This window comes from Dipteris shenzhenensis, chromosome 19 (genome assembly GCF_047967505.1).
Source record: "Dipteris shenzhenensis isolate YYH24624 ecotype China chromosome 19, Dip_SZ_1.0, whole genome shotgun sequence".
Taxonomy (NCBI): Eukaryota; Viridiplantae; Streptophyta; class Polypodiopsida; order Gleicheniales; family Dipteridaceae; genus Dipteris; species Dipteris shenzhenensis.
This window is the reverse complement of record NC_141614.1, coordinates 36,715,190-36,732,688: the sequence shown is the minus strand read 5'-3', so window position 1 is coordinate 36,732,688 and position 17,499 is coordinate 36,715,190. Positions and strand designations below refer to the sequence as shown.

The following is a 17,499-nucleotide window of genomic DNA, read 5'->3' as shown; positions in this document are numbered from 1 at the left end:
AGAGAGAGAGCCCTTCGGAGGGACCTCGCCTCCATTCAGCGGCTCCAGCAGGCATCCCCGGGCTCGGAGGAGCTTCGGATCTAGGCCCTTCGAGCCAGAGCCCTTCTTGAGGAGACACTCCAGCATCGCTCAGAGTTTTCCTATCACACCTCTCTCTCCTTCTGGGCTCGGAAGGGTAACCGGATGTGCAGGGAGTTCTTCAGGACACATGGCCAGAGAGCTGCAGGTGATCAGCTTCGGAGTCTCAGGACAGCGGAGGGACACATCATCACGGATCCGGGAGAGGTCTTGGGATTGGCCACCGACTTCTACAGGACCCTTTTCCAGCAGGAGCCGCTTGCTCCTCACACTCGTCGTGTCCGTGAGGAGGTGTGGAGACACACTCCTTCCTTGGTCCAGCCTAGCATGCAGGCGACGCTGTTGGCACCGTTTACCATGGATGAGATGTTGGAGGCCTTGATGGCCATCGATGGACAAAAGTGCCCAGGTGAGGATGGGCTATCCCGGGCATTCTTCACCTCCTTCTGGGACCAGATCCATCAGCCCCTCTTAGCAGCTCTTCAGAGGATTTTCAGCAGCGGTTATATGCCAGAGAGCCTCTCCTCGGGATGATTTGCCTCATCCCGAAGGGAGGAGATAGACAGGAGATCCGTCAGTGGTGCCCGATCACTCTCCTTACCACTGCCTACAAAATCCTAGCCAAGATGATCAGCGCCAGAGTTCGGCCTCTACTTCCAGACCTCATTCATGACACTCAGACAAGCTTTGTCCAGGATCGCAGTATCCTAAATAATGTCTTCACCTTTTCAGAGGCGGCGGAGTAGGCTCAGCACAGTAGATCACACCTTGCCATCCTACTTCTCGACTTTGAGAAGGCCTACGATCGGGTGGACTGGTCCTTTCTGGAGGGGACTCTGGAGCGGCTAGGTTTCCCAGCAGGTTGGATTCAAGGTATTTCAGCTTTGTACAGGACAGCCTCTAGCAGAGTCATCATTGGAGGCAGGATGGGTGAGCGTTTTAGCTTGGAGAGATCAGTGTGTCAGGGCTGCCCCCTTGCCCCTTACCTGTTTCTCTTCTTCGCTGAGGCTATGACTTACTACCTCCGGGCGAGGTCTACAGGGATCAGGGGTGTTCGCCTTCCCCTCCGGGAGGACACGGAGCTCTTGGACTCGGAGTACGCGGATGACACAGCCCTGTATGTCCAGGACGATGAGTTGATGCTGGAGAGGGTGAGGATGGCCCTGGAGGTCTTCTGTTCGGCTGCTAGTACGAAAATCAACTGGAACAAATCAGTTGGTTTCCTCACAGACCCCGGGGCGTGTTCTCAGTGGGGGAGGTTTTTGGGTTTCAGGTGGATCCCGCGGGGACAGACAGCTAGATACCTGGGTTTTCAGGTCGGCCTGGACATCACGCCAGCTCAGCAGTTTCTCCCGGTGCTAGATTCCATCCGATGGAAGCTAGCTTTCTGGAGCACTGCTAAGCTTTCCCTTGCAGGTCGTGCCTTGGTAGTCAACCAAGTCCTCCTTGCCACGGCTTGGTATGTGGCTTCCTGTTGGTGTTTCTCGAGATCCAGTGTGGCACAACTTAGGAGGCTGGTTCGGAACTTCCTTTGGTCCGGGGAGGATGGCCTCAGAGATACCAGAGCCAGGGTTGCTTGGCAGACAGTTATTCTTCCGCAGGCTGAGGGAGGCCTGGGAGTCATCGATCCAGAGCTGCAGAGTCAGGCCTTGTTAGGCAAGTTAGTCATCCGCGGTTTGACCCCGGGGGGGCAGACATGGAAGATGCTACTTCAGCAGGGGGTCAGTTCTTGTGTCCCACGCCGAGGTGGAGAGTGGCTCCCGTCCCTCAGGTGGATCTTCACTTCTGCCCCGCTTACTCAGCCCCATTCCCCACTCGTTCGTAGCCTCCTCATGGTTTGGAGGCGGCTCCGCCTCAATCTCATTCAGTCCCCTCCCCACTGTCAGGAGGAGATCGATCGCCAGCCGCTTATCTGGAATGATCAGGTCAGAGATGCCGAGGGCCTTCAGCTGGGGGAGAGATCACATATCACGTGGGATGGTTGGATGAGGGGGCTAGCCCGGTCCCTTCGAGTTTGGAGGGACACGTACAGACATTTGGAGACGGCTGATCTCGCAGACGCAGCTGGAGGTGCACGTGGAGCCCAGGCGAGATGCACGGAGATTGACGGCGCAATCCCAACTGATTGGTTGGTTCCACCTGAGCCTCAAATCCTCATGCCTGGTGACGACCGTTGGCTGGGACAGTTCACCCCCCGTGGCATTCCACTGGTGGTCGCAGGACGTATGGACGACTCCTCTATTTCTTTTTTCGCGGTTATGGGGGATGGACGACTCAGGAGAGAGGATGCACTCATCGACCCCCTACTCCCTTGGCAGAGGGTTCGGATCGTAGGCCTTTTGGGGAAGGTCTGGCGTACCGATCCTAGCATAGAGCAGGATCAGCTACAGCTTTGGCGACTCTGGCTCTGGGAGGGGCGGGCCTTGTCAGAGCTTGATTGGGACCCAGGAGAGTGGAGCAGGCCAGAGGTTGTGATAGGACAGGGGCCGACCTCCTTCTTTGCCTACAGCACGACTTTGGGCAGGCGAGTTCTTGGGAGGATGCAGAGCCGCACCCCCACCCAGCGGCCTAGTTGGTATGCACAGGGTATTTCTAGATTCTTTTTGCAGGCCTTCTGGAAGGCCTTGTGGGAGAGCTGGCGGCCGCGGAAGATCTCCTACTTCCTGTGGCTTCTCGCCCACAAAGGTCTTCCGGTGGGGAGCTGGTTGAGACAGATAGGCCAGGACGGACGCTGTCAGATCTGCCATGAGGTTGAGGAGTCACCAAAACATTGCCTGTGGAGCTGCACTCGCGCCCAAGAAGTGTGGAGGTGGACTTTCGGGATTCTCACTCACGCAGCACCAGAGCTAGGGTTGATCACGTGGGGCGCGTTCTGTTGGTGCAGCACCGCACCTGGTCTACATCACTTATTCGAGGCATGCCAGCAGAACCCCACTTTCCTTATCACGCAGGGTACATGGGGGCTGCTCGAGGATATCCCGCAGCACCTAGCAGAGGCGGATACAGGAGTTCAAGAGAGGCAGCCAGCAGTCTGGGAGATTATTAGCAGCATAGCAGGGTGGCACATTTGGACCTCGCGTTGCGCGCAGATCCTCGGTGGCACCTCCCTATCGACTGCCCAGATCATGACTGATATTTGGTGCGAGATTATTCATACCCTCAGAGGCCAGTGGGACCAGATTCAGGGAGATTCCCGGTCCGGTCAAGAGAAGCGGAGACGCTTCCTCTGGACTTGGAACACTCAGGGCCTCTTCTTCAAGCAGACTTCGCAGGGCCTTCGGTGGCGCTACTCACCACCCCGATGGCTGTTCATTCACACTCGCCTTATCCCGATGTGAGAGAGTGATTTATTGCCCGACGTCCTTATCGGACTGGCAGACCTAAAGCTATAGGACCACCTCATGGTGATGAATCCTACCTCCTTTGATTTATGTAGCAAGGTGGCCATCTGCATATGTGACAACATGATGGACAAGGCAAATTCGGATAAAGCCTCGGATCCCTCAAAAATAGCTCCATCAGTTAGGTCTTTGAGTGTAGAAATGATCAAGAATGAGACTAACGACCCAAGGGCTTGGATATGAGTGAGCTGGCCTCCAATCTATTAGATCAGCTAGGCCAATAGTGGAGGACAAGAACCTCCAAGGAGGCACTGAGCAACCCCCACTTGTTTCCATGGTGAGACAATGTCTGGTGTGGGCTATGCAATGGCAACCAACTCTCCAATGAGTGCCCGCACCTAAGGGCAAGGCCGGCACTCTACTACGCACACTGCCATAAGTGGGGAAACCATGATACCTCCCAATGTCAATTTTTGAGGTCCCTTCCTCAACCCATGTATCAAATGAGACCCCCATCAGCCCTAATAGCCCCACCTAACCCCTTGATCACACAGGGTGGTCCCATGGCTAGTTCTAGCTAGTACAGAACTTAGCCAACTCCATTACCCACCACCCATATTGGGTCCGCAACCCCGTTACCTCATATAACCCCAGTCAATCAGGTGTTGGTAGAAGAAGTGCCCAACAACTGGAAGGATATGGATCTTGATCATAGACCTCACGATTACTACCCTTACGAAGAGGGAAGTGGCACCCTGATCCACTACCTCCCACCAGAGGATCAACAAGTTCCCATATTCCAGACCGCCCCCATGAACGCAAGGGCAAGAGACCTAAACTCAATTGCTCGGAGGCCCTGCTCTAATGTTACACCTGCCAGGGTCCCCATAGAGCAAGTGAATGCCCCTATCGAGGTACTTCAAACCCTCCAATGTCCTGTTTCAAATGCCAGGGCCCACACTTCTTGAAGTACTATCCATATAGGGATTGTACCCCCACTGCTCCAACCATGACCAAACCCACACCCTTGTGTGTGGGGTGTGGGACTAAGCATATGTTCCAGGACTATCCCACGAGGCGACCAACCACCCCAATGATCCCGCCAAAGAGTACCAACCTTAATCTGCTTAGCATCAAGCAAGGCTAGGTGGCCGTAGTGCCCTATAAGTCATCACGAGGATGCAAGCCAAGGCATTAGGAAAAGCAATGAGGAAGCTCACAAGGAAGGGTAAAGGCTCGGTAAAGGATCCCTATTGCCCAGCCTCGAGATCCCCCCACATCCCCTAATCTGGTCCAAGAAGGCCATTCGGGTAGGTGATGGCTCCGATCAGAGGTGCTCATCCAGGATGGTTTTGATGAGGAGATAGCTACTCTCGCCATCTCCCTTGCTTCCAAACAAGCTTCCACCCAGGATGACCCTAAAGTGCCTCTGAGTCTAGAGTTAAATAATCTAGTGTGTGAACTCGAGGCCTAGCACTTTCACCCTCCTATAATGAGACCTATCCTGACCCTGTCCTAGAAAAACAACACGTAAAATATGCATAGAACTTGGTAAGAGACTACCAAGAGAAGTTTGAGCATTCACTAAAGGCAAATAGAGGGTCAGATACTATTCATCCAGCCCACCTGATGGGTCTGTAAAGAATAAGGGAGAGAGATAGGAGACTCAAGTTCACCTTTCTTCACAACACACAAGCGAGAGAGGACACACGGTTGGAGGGTGAAGCCTTTCTTCACTTTTGCACACAACAACAATACAATAGAAGAGGGAAATACCCTATATGTCAAAACCTAGAATACATGGTTCATATGTGAACCCAAACCAAAAACATATGTGGTAGTCTAACTACACCACGAGTACAACTAACATAGGCGGTGACATAAATGATAGTCATCCAGGAGATATGTCGGGGATAGAGCTTGATATCTCAACACTCCCCCTCAAGCTCAAATCCATCTCACGTACACCAAGCAAGCTCCTAAATCTGCGAAGCTTCTCGGTACCCAATGCCTTCGTAAAGATATCAGCCACCTGCTCCTCAGTGCTGACATAGACAAGATCAATCTCACCAGCTAGAACCTTCTCTCTCACAAAGTGATAATGCACCTCAATGTGCTTCGTTCTAGCATGATAAACTGGGTTATTAGCAAGCATGATGCTGCTAATGTTGTCACAATGAATGACAACTGCTACATGAACTGACTGTCCCATATCTGCAAGTAGCTTCCGTAACCAAGCTACCTCACATGCAGCCATTGCTGCACCCCTGTACTCAGCCTCTGTGCTCGACAAGGCAACTGTTGGCTGCTTCTTGCTGCTCCAACTGATGACACCACTCCCAAGGGAAAACATAAAACCACTAGTAGATCTCCTGTCTGAGACACTACCAGCCCAGTCAGCATCTGTGTATCCATGTACCTGTAATGCACACCCAGCTTCATAAAACAGTCCATAATGCAATGTGGACTTCACATACCGCAGTATGCGCCTAGCCGCATCCAAATGTGGCTTCCTCGGTGCCTGCATAAACTGACTCACCAGCCCCACAGCATAGCTCGTGAGTGCAAGAGAGCCTCTAGAGCTAGAGCTCATGCTGCCACCATATCCTTCTCAAGAGTCAATCTTGATTTCAAAATATGCTTCTGGGACCTCGATCTCGGTCTTGATTCAAAGCTCTTCTAGAGTCGCTTCAAAATCCGTGCGTGTAGAGCTCTTTTGAAATCTATAGACAATGATAATAATCTTTAAAGACCTATGTTTTTGAAGTGTAAATCTTCTTTTTTCCAAAAGAAGCTTTGCTATAGAGACCCTTTTGCAATTTAGCAACTTGTTATTTCTGCCTTTTTCTTTAACGACACTTGAAAATAACCCTATTACGATGCTCGTATCTCCCAAATGGTGCAAAATTTGCAAATAAATTATGGTATGACTTTGGGCATCTTTTGACTCCCTACAACTTTGGTCATGATGCTTTCCATCAGATTCCACCATCTTAAGCCTCAAATGTACATTTTAGAATCCTACATGATGGTGGTAAGAGGAGCCCTTTAAAAATCAAGCTCTTGGGTTGGCTCTTGGGTAGATGCTACTATAGCTAGCCTTTATGATACCTTAAACATACATGGCAACTTTGAGGTTCTCTCTGCTTGCTTGATGGTCATTGCCCTCAGATCAATCTCGTGATTTTGCATTCCCTTTTCATGTAGGTTTTCCATAGAGTATTTTATGGTCATAATTTGGATGGCCTTATCTTCTTCTCGAATTTGTCCCTTCATTCCCTATCCATTTCCTATCACAAAGAAAAAACATATTTAAAACATCTCTTTCTCTCTCTCTCTCTCTCTCTAGTTATATATATATATATATATATATATATATATGTATGTATGTATGTATGTATGTATGTATGTATGTATGTACGTACGTACGTATGTATGTATGTATGTATGTATGTATGTATGTATGTATGCATGTGTGTGTGCGTGCGTGCGTGCGTGCGTGCGTGCGTGCGTGCGTGCGTGCGTGCGTGCGTGCGTGCGTGCGTGCGTGTGTGTGTGTGTGTGTGTGTGTGTGTGTGTGTGTGTGTGTGTGTGTGTAACTCTATTTTGTTACACAGGCTTTGTTTTAGGAAAAGTAGGAATTCATGTAAATTTTCTGAATGTGTATGAGGATGTCCTAGAGAATTTTATGCCTTCTTTAAAGTAGGTCAATCAATCCTCAAAGAACAGCTAGGATGGTTAGTATATTCGTTTTCACAGCTTGCACAAACACTACTCCGATTGGATCACAAGAATCCTTGGAAATGAGAGCTTAAAGGCAAGAAAATTTGGTACCAACCTCCAGAGGCAAGAGGGAAGGCTACGTCACATTCTAGAGGCCCGCAAAAAGACTTTGCATGTTGAAACAAAATCACCATTGACTCTTATGAGAACAAGCTACAAGTGCAATTGTTACCTCCTTTGTGAGCTTCAAGGTCTCTCTTAGAAGCATAGAAGAGCAATGGTCATTTGCTTGTTAGATATTTGAAATTTTGAAAGACCTTTAAAATTTTTTGTTTTTAAATGCTAGATTTATTACTAAGGGGGGTGGTTAGCCCAAAGGAAGCCCTTACAAAATTGGCCCACCAAAAATGGCAAACTGTGCAGGGCTTGCATTATAAGAAGAAAAAGGATAACCCATGATTGCCTACTAAGAGTTAGGCACAGAATCAATTCTAAGTGACTTCTACTAACCACATAACCTTTAGTGTTCACCAACTAGCCGAAGTCATGTAGATTGTGCCTAATCAAAGCAAGGATACCTAGTTCTGTAGTACCTATGTTTCCTTTAACATGGAAAACTAGGGAGTTCTTGAACCTCCATGTAACAAGAATCAAAACTGCTCATCTATAATGCCATGAGGCTCCTAGCCTTGATGGGAGCTTGGAAGCATCTCCTATGAGTACTGTCCTCTAGGCCGACCCCAAATAGAACTTGGATGTTAATCCTACCCTTTGAATTGCAGCCTCAACCTTCCTCTAAAATTTGGAAGCCATTTTGGACAAGCTATTAGTATAAGGTCTCACCACAAGTTTGGAGCCTTAGGAATATCTTGTTTTAGAGAGGTATTCTCACGCGAATAGCTAGCTAAATTTTGCTTGGCTAGATAGGTCTAACAAACCATAGATAACCGTAGATTTAAGACACCCTAGGACAAGTTCATTTGGCCACCCTTATAAACTGTTTTCTACTCTAGCCTCTCCTGCCACTTCTTCCCCACTTCCATCACATATTTTATTCTATTTTGTCCTACATCTACGTTCCAAGATCTCTACTTTAGGTGTTTCAAGTAGGATTGTCTAGTGAATCATCAATTCCTACATGTTTTGAAAGTCCTATAGTGGATCATTCTTAATAGGTTCACTATTGTGTTGTTGCAATACCTATAAAGTTATATTTACTCTAGTTTTTGATTTTGAGTCAATTGTTGAGTCAAACTTGAGAAGTATGATCATTCTATTCTAGCAAAGTCAATTGTTGAGTCAAATAAATAGTATGATCATTCTATTCTAGGAGAGTCTGTCTCTCTATATTTCTACATGAGATCTGACCTGAAGGTATACACATAGCACTCTATTGAGCCAAATTCACAAACCTATATTTTCTCCTCTCTCTTGTACTCTATCCCATAGATCTATGTGGAGTGTAGGATATTTCTATGGTAGGTATTGTCTCTTGTAAGTTTCAAATTCAAAGAAGCAAGAAATCCTCACACAATAAATTATCCTCTATGAAAGTTCAAGGGTGAATGACTCAGCTTAAAACATGGAAGATGGTGACCAATGAGAAGAAGTTACTTACACTACTCAAACAAGATATCCTCAATATTATGAAGATGAAGATGATAGTGAGATGTCTATCAGATTCTTGGGCATTATGCAAAGGATTACTGAAAGAAGCAAGACAAAAATGCAAGGAAGTATGAGTCCCCTCTACTTTGCCTACCAATGAGAGTGCTCTCAACAGAAGTGAAACGGAAGAGGGTTAGAGAGAGAGAGAGAGAGAGAGAGGACACTATGGAATAGCACTCATGGAATCACTATACAATGTGGGTACACCTGTATGAATCACCAAATCTTCCAATGGCCGATCAAGCCAAATAGCCTCCTTACAACCCTATGTGGTTACAACATACTCGACGTTTGTGGTGGACAAAGCAATGCACTTCTATGCACGAGACATCCACGACACTGCACCACCAGCAAAGGTGAACACATATCAAAAGTGGATCTCCTACTACCCACATGCCCTACATAGTCTGAATGTGTGTACCCAAGTACACACATCTCTCCTCTGCCAAAGCAGATACACATCTCCTTGGTACCCTCAATGTACCTCACAATGCACTTAATTGCGTCCCAATGCCTCTTTCTTGGATTATCCATATACCCCCTAACAACTCCCACTGTAAATGTAATGTCTGGTCTAGTAGTTATTATAGCATACATAAGACTCCCAACCACTGATGCATAAGGAACCTTGGCCATCATGGCTCTCTCTTCATCTTATTTGGGATTATCTGCCTCACTCAGTTTCATATATGGAGGCAAAGGAGTACTTACATTCTCCCTCCCCTCCATATTGAAACGCTACAATACTTTTGTAACATAATCCTTCTATGAAAGCAAAAGAAGTTTCCAACTCCGGTCACACGTGATGTGCATACCAAGAATATGACCTGCAAGTCCCAAATTTTTCATGTCAAGGGCCTCTGTCATCAAAGTCAATACATGTGAATATAAATGGATGAAGAACTAATTTTATATATGCATGATTCATATAAACCGTTACACATTTTAACATCAAGAGTCAATACATGTCAATAAAAATGAATGAAGAACTAATGATATCTACACTATGAGAAGACATGACACTTTGAACAAACTCAACTACCTTTAATCTCAAAGATGTCTAGCTTAACCATAAGAGATTTTGAGTTGGTTGCATGAAAACTTTGTGCCTAAAACTTGCCATTGGCTAACAAAGGAGAGATTCTTTGTTCCTTGTTGAAATGCTCACTGATGTTGGTCGAATTGATCTCAATCCGATCGAAAGGAATGAATTTCTCGACTAATCTTAATGCAATTTATCATTTGAGTTATGGGAGATACCCCTAGTGCAAGGAATGAATTTCACGAAGGAGATGAAGTTGCCTTCTCGAGATTTGCTGGGAGATTTGTTCGAGGAAACATGAAATTTTCATGAAGCATGATAGATTTCACAAACAAGTCCAAGTCAAAATCTCTTATCGTGAAGCTAGACATCTCTGAGATTAAAAGTAGAGTTTCTTCAAAAGAGCGTCATGTCTTCTCATAGTGTGTTTAGCATTTGCAGTCACGAGTGTTGCTCATATGAATTTGATGATCAACGCCGCAGCAACCCCCTCATCAATCACCAATTACTCTTCAGGAATGTAATCGAGTGAGAGTATTATGTTCCCATGGCTCTTCTGCTATGGTGCCCCTGCTCTTCTTTTTTACCTTTACAAACACCTCAGGCATGCAGACAGGTTGAGCTTCCTGCTCTGCTGTGCTTAGGACGGAAGCCAACCCGCAGATATTTATGGGAAATGGATGTGAGAATCAAGCAGACAGTCGATTTCTTAGGTTCTCTTCCTGACGCCCATTACGGATGGATTGCAAACAATCTGCTCAGGGAGAATTTGAGATCAGGAATCAACAACGTCGCAAGGACATTCAAAGAACGTGGGCAGCAACCCAAAGCACTTGGAATTGCGTATGCTGACGAGGGCGCCCTTTCAAACGATGAGCAAGGCTTACTTGACTCCCCAATTCAGTCGTTCGACAACACGACTTTTAATACCTTCGCATTTGCGTTGAAGCAATGTGGTAAAGCCAAAGCATTGTCTGATGGTAAACGTATGCATGCTCAAATAAACCGGTACGGATATCATAGAAGCGCATTTCTAGGAAACTGTCTTATTCAAATGTATGGCAGATGTGGCAGTGTGGAGGATGCACAAGAAGCGTTTGAACAGATATGTGATCCCAATTTGCGCTCCTGGAATTTATTGATGAAAGCATATGTCCAGAATGGGCAATTTGACGATGCAAGGAGTATTTTTGCCAAAATGCCTCGACGGGACGTAGTCTCTTGGAGTGCCATGATTGCAGCATGTGCGCAGAATGGGTGTGGCAAGGAGGCGGTAGATCTCTTTTATCAGATGCAGTTAGATGGTGTGAGACCGAACAGAATAACATTCATTTGTGTCCTTGATGCGTGCTTGAACTCGGCAGCCCTGGAAAAAGGGCGAATGATCCATGCTGCCATTGTTGACCGTGGATATGAGCAAGATGTAGTCGTGGGCACTGCGCTTGTTAATATGTATGGTAAATGCAGCTTTTTGGACAATGCTCGAAGAGCATTTGATCGACTGTTTGAACGAGATGTGGTGGCTTGGAACGCTATGATTGCAGCATGTGCCCAGAATGGAAATGGCTGTGAGACTCTGAGTCTGTTTGATCAGATGCAGGCTAAGGGGGTGACGCCGACAAAGATCACGTTCGTTTGCATGCTTGATGCGTGCACCAGTGTAGAAGATCTAGCCAAGGGCCATTATATTAATTCAGCCATCATTGAAAATGGATTTGAGAAGGACGTTATGGTTGCAACTGCCCTAGTGAAAATGTATGGCAAGTGCAGGAGTTTGCAAACTGCAAGGAGTTTGTTTGCACAAATGCCTCAACGGAATGTCGTTTCTTGGAATGTCATGATTGAAGCATGTACCGAGAATGGATATGGCAAGGAAGCCGTGAAGCTCTTTCATCAAATGGAGCTTGATGATGTCAGACCAGACAAGATTAGCTTTGTGTCTGCTCTTGATGCATGCACAAGTATGACAGCCCTAAAAGAGGGGCAGCAGATCCATTCTGCCATTATTGACTACAAGTATGAGGAAGATGTCATTATAGGAAGTGCCCTTATCAATATGTATGGCAAATGTGGCAATCTGCCTGAAGCAAGGAAAGCATTTGACAGATTGCACCAGAAGAACATAATTTCTTGGAGTGCCATGATGGTAGCATGTGCACAGAATGGGCATGGCAAGGGTGCTCTGGATCTCTTTCATCAGATGCAGCTTGAAGGCTATGTGCCTGATAAGGTCTCCTTCATCTGTGCTCTTGAAGCTTGCATTAGTGTGGCAGCCCCTAAAGAGGGGAAGAAGATCCATGTTGAACTTGTTAATTGTGGATACGAGCAAAATATGGTTGTGGGAACTGCCCTTATCAATATGTATGGCAAATGTGGGATCCTGCATGATGCAAGGAGTACATTTGCCCGAATGCCCCAGCAGGATGTTGTCTCTTGGAATGCCATTATTGCAGCTTGCGCTCAAAATGGGCATGATAAAGAGGCTCTAATGTTCTTTCACCAGATGCAGCTTGAAGGCATCAAGCCTGACAAGGTCACCTTTGTTTCTGTTCTCACTGCATGCAATCATACTGGGAAGGTTCATGATGGAAGGAGGTACTTCCTTTCTATGGGCCAAGACTACGGAATAACTCACACAGTGGAGCACTATCTGTGCATGGTTGATCTTCTTGGTCGTGCAGGGCATTTAGATGAAGCGGAGAAATTGATAAATACAATGCCCTTTGAAAAAACTGCGTCAGCATGGTCAAGCTTGCTTGGTGCCTGCAAAATTCATGGTGATTCACTTCGAGCACTACATCTCGCAAACCAGTACTCCAAATCGGATCCAAAGGATGCTGCACCGTATGTGATGCTTTCGAACATTTTTTCTGTTAATGATGTAGAAGACGCAAAAAGTTTGGTGGAATAAGGCTACAATGCAGCTGCCTTCTGCTGCCACTGTGGGTGTGCTTAAAGTGAAAGTTCTTGGAGCTCTACATGCAACACTTTGTTCTGCTGGCCAAAGCCCCTTTAAATGACAGGCTTTGTGCAAAGATATTGGGGCTCAGAGTCATGCAGACACAGAATCCAAATAAAGTTGAGCAGGAAGCTAAAGAGCATGAGATTGGGAACTGTGGAGGTCATTCATCCAAGACAAGGCTGCAAACATAGTCACACTAGCTTGACTGTTGCACTGGGCACCTTTCCTTGGTAAGACCACCTTCCAAGGGTATGATGGCAAGGAACCCCTAGTTCTCATTTTCAAGCTCAATCAATTCGAAAGGGATTTTTCTATCATCTCGAAGTCAGACAATCAGGCGTATTTTCCCCTCTGTGCACCTTAATAATATGAAGTCACATATCAGGCATAAGCTTCAAGTCAGTTGCGCATCAATCAACCAAAATATGATTGGAATAACTTCATCACCGACAGCCACTCTTGATTTTACACACCCACATATGTGAACATACCGACTGCGTGGTTCCATGAGATGGTTCAAGGACAAAACAAGTCAGTCAAATATTGTGGGCTGGGGCTGAGCCAACCAGCTCCAAACTGGCCGACATTCAGTCGGCTGGTTTGGGCTGGCTTTGGAGGCCCTTTGCCCCATAAAGCCTACCTAGGGTGGGGTGCAGGGCAGCCTATAAAGGCAGCCCTTCCCCAGCCCATTCCTCTTCATTGTTCCAGCCCTGAGGAGGCCCAGAAGGGCTCCTATCCTAGGCTGGACCTAGACATATCACTAATCCTAAGATGGAAACACTAACCTACTGTTCTCCAATGGGTACCAGTGAACAAGTATTGATCTTTTGACTTGACCTAAGGCTGAGAGATTGACTTACGTAGCTTGTACCTAACTGTCCTTGGACAAGGGCTCACAAAGGGGTCACAGTATACGACAGAATATGCTATTAGGGAACTAATACACACTTGTCGATGTAGCGAGTGTGTCACATTGCACCCAAGTGCAGAGGTGCATGTGACATTCAAACAGGTGTACTCCTCCTAAGCCTTAGTCTACCCATCCCAAGCTTTGGAGAATCAGGGACCCTCGGCAGGTTAAATTCCCTTTCTCGAAGATGAAGAGCCAGAGCCACCTTGTGGTACTGATGATCTAGGAGTTACGACAAGAGTGGAGCTAAGGCATCAGGACATCATGAACCTTCCATGGTAGTGGTGATACAACAAGATCTTGATGTAGTCATAGAGTGGGTACTGTGTGATGCAAAGGACCTGGCTATATCATTGGCAGAACTCGGTCCTCCTGCATTTTCAGCTGGAAGACACTACAACATGCATATGGAGGAGGGGAGCACGACAGAGGAGCACATTAGTAGAATGAAGTAGTGTGGGATCAACTGTTAGCAGTTGGTCTACAAACAAATTCGGCCTCGGACAGCTAGGCTTTAGCTTGGAATGCTCCCTAAAAGCTGTAAAGGTTTTGGATTGCAAGGCAATGGATGGCATGATTTCAATGAGCTAGTGCTCCTCCTATAATAAGAAGCTCGGGAGAGGAAGTTCGACAAAGCCGGTGACAAAGCCTTTGTTGTACAAAACAAGATCAAGAGCATAAGGGCAAGCCTGACAACGGCCAACCCAACAACAAGAAGCGAAATAACAAAGTTTATGGTAAGAGAACTTTTCATGTAGTGCAAACAAGAAAAAAAAGTGCTTCTATTGCGACTAGCCAGGGCATTCTATGAAGGACTGCGAAAGGAAGGTGGCTGATCGAAAGACAAGGTATTTAGGTGAACTTGTTTTTACGTCTTGACATTTAGAGATGGTTGATGAGTCAGAGGACCTGAGGCCTCCTTTGTGTTTGCTTAGGATGTTCCGAGAACAAAGCTGGCAGTACTTCCATAAGAGAGGTCTCTCTATTGAGACTTCAAGGATCAGAGTTAGCGGGGGTAAAGGGACATTGAAGATGATAGAACAAGGTTACACATGGATGATGTGGATGCCTTCGGGAGGTACCTGGCTTGTTTTTGAAGCAAGCACTCAAACGAGCGGATCCATAGGTATGTATACTATGTTTAGACTTTCGTGGACAAAGTGTTGCCTTGTGTTTCTGAGGTGTTGAGGAAGTGGAGGGTGAAAGTCTTCCTGGTAAGCGGGGGGGGAAGTCTTGGTGCAAAGTCAAAGGTGGTGATTATTACTTTGAGGAGCATGACTTGGGGATAGGGTCATGAGGTTCAGAGGCTTCTTCAAAGCTCAGTCTATAGGGCTGTGAAAGTAGAGCAAGGTGAACTTGCTAAAGCCTTTACGGGGATGTCTACAGATCTAAAGTATATCTTGTTGTTGGAGGGTTACTCAATTATGAGCTCATCTATAGTTTATGGTCTAGGATTTTCCATGGTGATCAACCATAGGGATTTCATTTTAAAGTGAAGCACTCGGTGGCGGATATTGCTAGAGCGGATATAGGATGAAATGAACCTTGGAAGCATGATGCTTGGTATGATTTAGGCTATCCCTAGATTCTGAGGGGGACAACTAGATAGACCTAATGTTTGTGCTAGGATTTCTTGAGAACATTGGTGGGTTCGTGATCGACATTGTTGGTGCCATAGGCCTTTGGTGCTAATGCAAGAGGGAGACTTAAGTTCCACGTCCATTCACATAATAACCAGAATTTCTCATAGAATTTTCATAGGTCATTCACACATGATGTTGAAATAATGTAACAAAAGTATAGGAGACACAGGGTGCAAGTCTAGTCACATAGCCTCACTAAGGTTGGTAACCCAATCCTAGGATATTCATAATCATATTCCCAACTAAGAAGATACACAATTTAATGATCTGGAAATCTAAATTCAATTACAAGAATTACCTTAATAATAATCTGAGAAAGGACCCCAACAAGAGATCCTTGAGTGCTCATGGATCTTGCAGTCCAAAACATAGACGTCTAACTAAAAGAAGTCTAGTAGCATTGGTAAAGGTTAGAACATTAGATGAACGAAAAGAAAGGCTAAACTATATCCGTGCAGGTTTAAATCTTCAACATATTTATAACCCACAACTTCAAAACCCTACATCCCCTCCCTCCTCCCTCCCCTCCCCCCCTACTCCCCCGCTCCTCCCTCCCTACTCCCCCGCTCCTTCCCCCCTACTCCCCCGCTCCTCCCTCCCTCTTCCTCCCTCCTCCTACCTCCCTCCCTCTCTCCCCCTACCTCCGCTCCTCCCTCCCTCTCTCCCTCCCTCCCTCCCCTCTTCCGTCGCTCCTCAAGGCTCTCTGGAGTGCCCTCGATCTAGTTGTTGGCGTTATGTTCCCTTGGGATTTGGATCGATGCTTTCTACGATGACTCTCCACCCAAAGGCCTTTGGATGCCGTTTTACTCAGAGGTCCTTCTCTACTTTGGCCGTCGCGCTATTGCAAGGGCTTGCTTTTCCTTCGTTTTTGCAAAGGCCATTAAGGGCTTAGACCTTGCCCTTCACATTTTCGTATCCAAACGCCTCCTCCCGAGGCTCGAGGTCTTGCGGTCCAAGGCCGCGCCACCTTTTGTTATTAATGCTCATAGTGACTGTAGCTTGTGGGGAGGAGCTCCATAGTGGGGGGACGTGCCCATTAGCGTATTTAAGTGGTTCGAGTCTAGGACCCTCTATAGTCTGTCGTGCTCCTAGGGTGTATTGTCTTTGTAATGTGATTTGTACCTTTATTGGGGGCTCCTTTTACCATGTCCATAGTCCCTTTAGGGGCAATTTTATGGATTGTCTAAGTGGTATCCTTAGCTACTAATTGTAGTCTAGTTAATCTTTTGTGGGGTGTTGAATTTTTCATGGATTAGGGGGCTTTCTTCCTTTCTTCTAGTTGTGATCATGATCTTCCATCATGCCATGTCCCTTTAGGAGGCATGAGGGTCATATTTCATCGTGGTGCCCTGTCCCTATAGGAGGCATGAGTGTGTGTGTGTGTGTGTGTGTGTGTGTGTGTGTGAGAGAGAGAGAGAGAGAGTGCACTTGCCCGAAGATGCTCACCGAAAAACATCCCTTGGCCATGGCATGGTTGATTACTTGAACAAATTAGCATATTCTTAATAAAGCAACTATGTAGACTCATACTACACTATCATGTCTAAATGAGGTTCAATCACCACTGCTATGTGAATAAAGATGTGATGAATTTAGTGAGCTTGAAATATGGAACATTATAGTCAAAAAACTTGGAAAAGTCATTGATCAAAACGGTGGTGACACCGGCTCTATAGTTTTGAGGCACTCTTGGGCAAAGAGGCTCACAAGGCTTATGGAGTTAGTGTTGGATTTTAAGCTTTGAAGATGAACATAAAATCGTGACCTTGATCTCTTGTTACTAAAACTTTGATGGTAGAGATAAAAATAAACGAATGCAAGAATCCTAGTCTCCTCTAATAGCCAATGAAAGAGACGACCTAACAAAAAATTGCTAAATCTAAACTAATGGAGAGCCTACTCCAAGCTTTGATACCATATTAAAAGCACAAATCAAGCTCTCTTACTATGGACATCAATCCAATACTAATGACCACTAATCTAAGGCAAAAGAAGCCTAAGTTCAAATGCCAATGACATCAATCCAATACTAATGACACTAATCTAAGGTGAAAGAAGCCTAAGTGCAAATATGAAGAAGATCTAGACTAAACTCAATAGGCACAAACTCAATTTCAATTAGATTACAAAAT

General features: G+C 46.2%; 1 protein-coding gene across 1 annotated transcript; it reads left to right on the top strand.

Moving 5' to 3' along the window:
- Positions 1-10,399: 10,399 nt before the first annotated feature.
- On the top strand, positions 10,400-13,131 carry LOC147890419 (pentatricopeptide repeat-containing protein At1g03540-like). Its single transcript, XM_087390287.1, has one exon. It carries the CDS (start codon positions 10,400-10,402, stop codon positions 12,761-12,763), a length of 2,364 nt encoding a protein of 787 aa, XP_087246413.1. The 3' UTR covers positions 12,764-13,131.
- Positions 13,132-17,499: the final 4,368 nt, after the last annotated feature.

Bases quoted from the DNA above. Each gene is read 5' to 3' on its own strand.
- LOC147890419 (XM_087390287.1), top strand. From the start codon at position 10,400: ATGGCTCTTCTGCTATGGTGCCCCTGCTCTTCTTTTTTACCTTTACAA.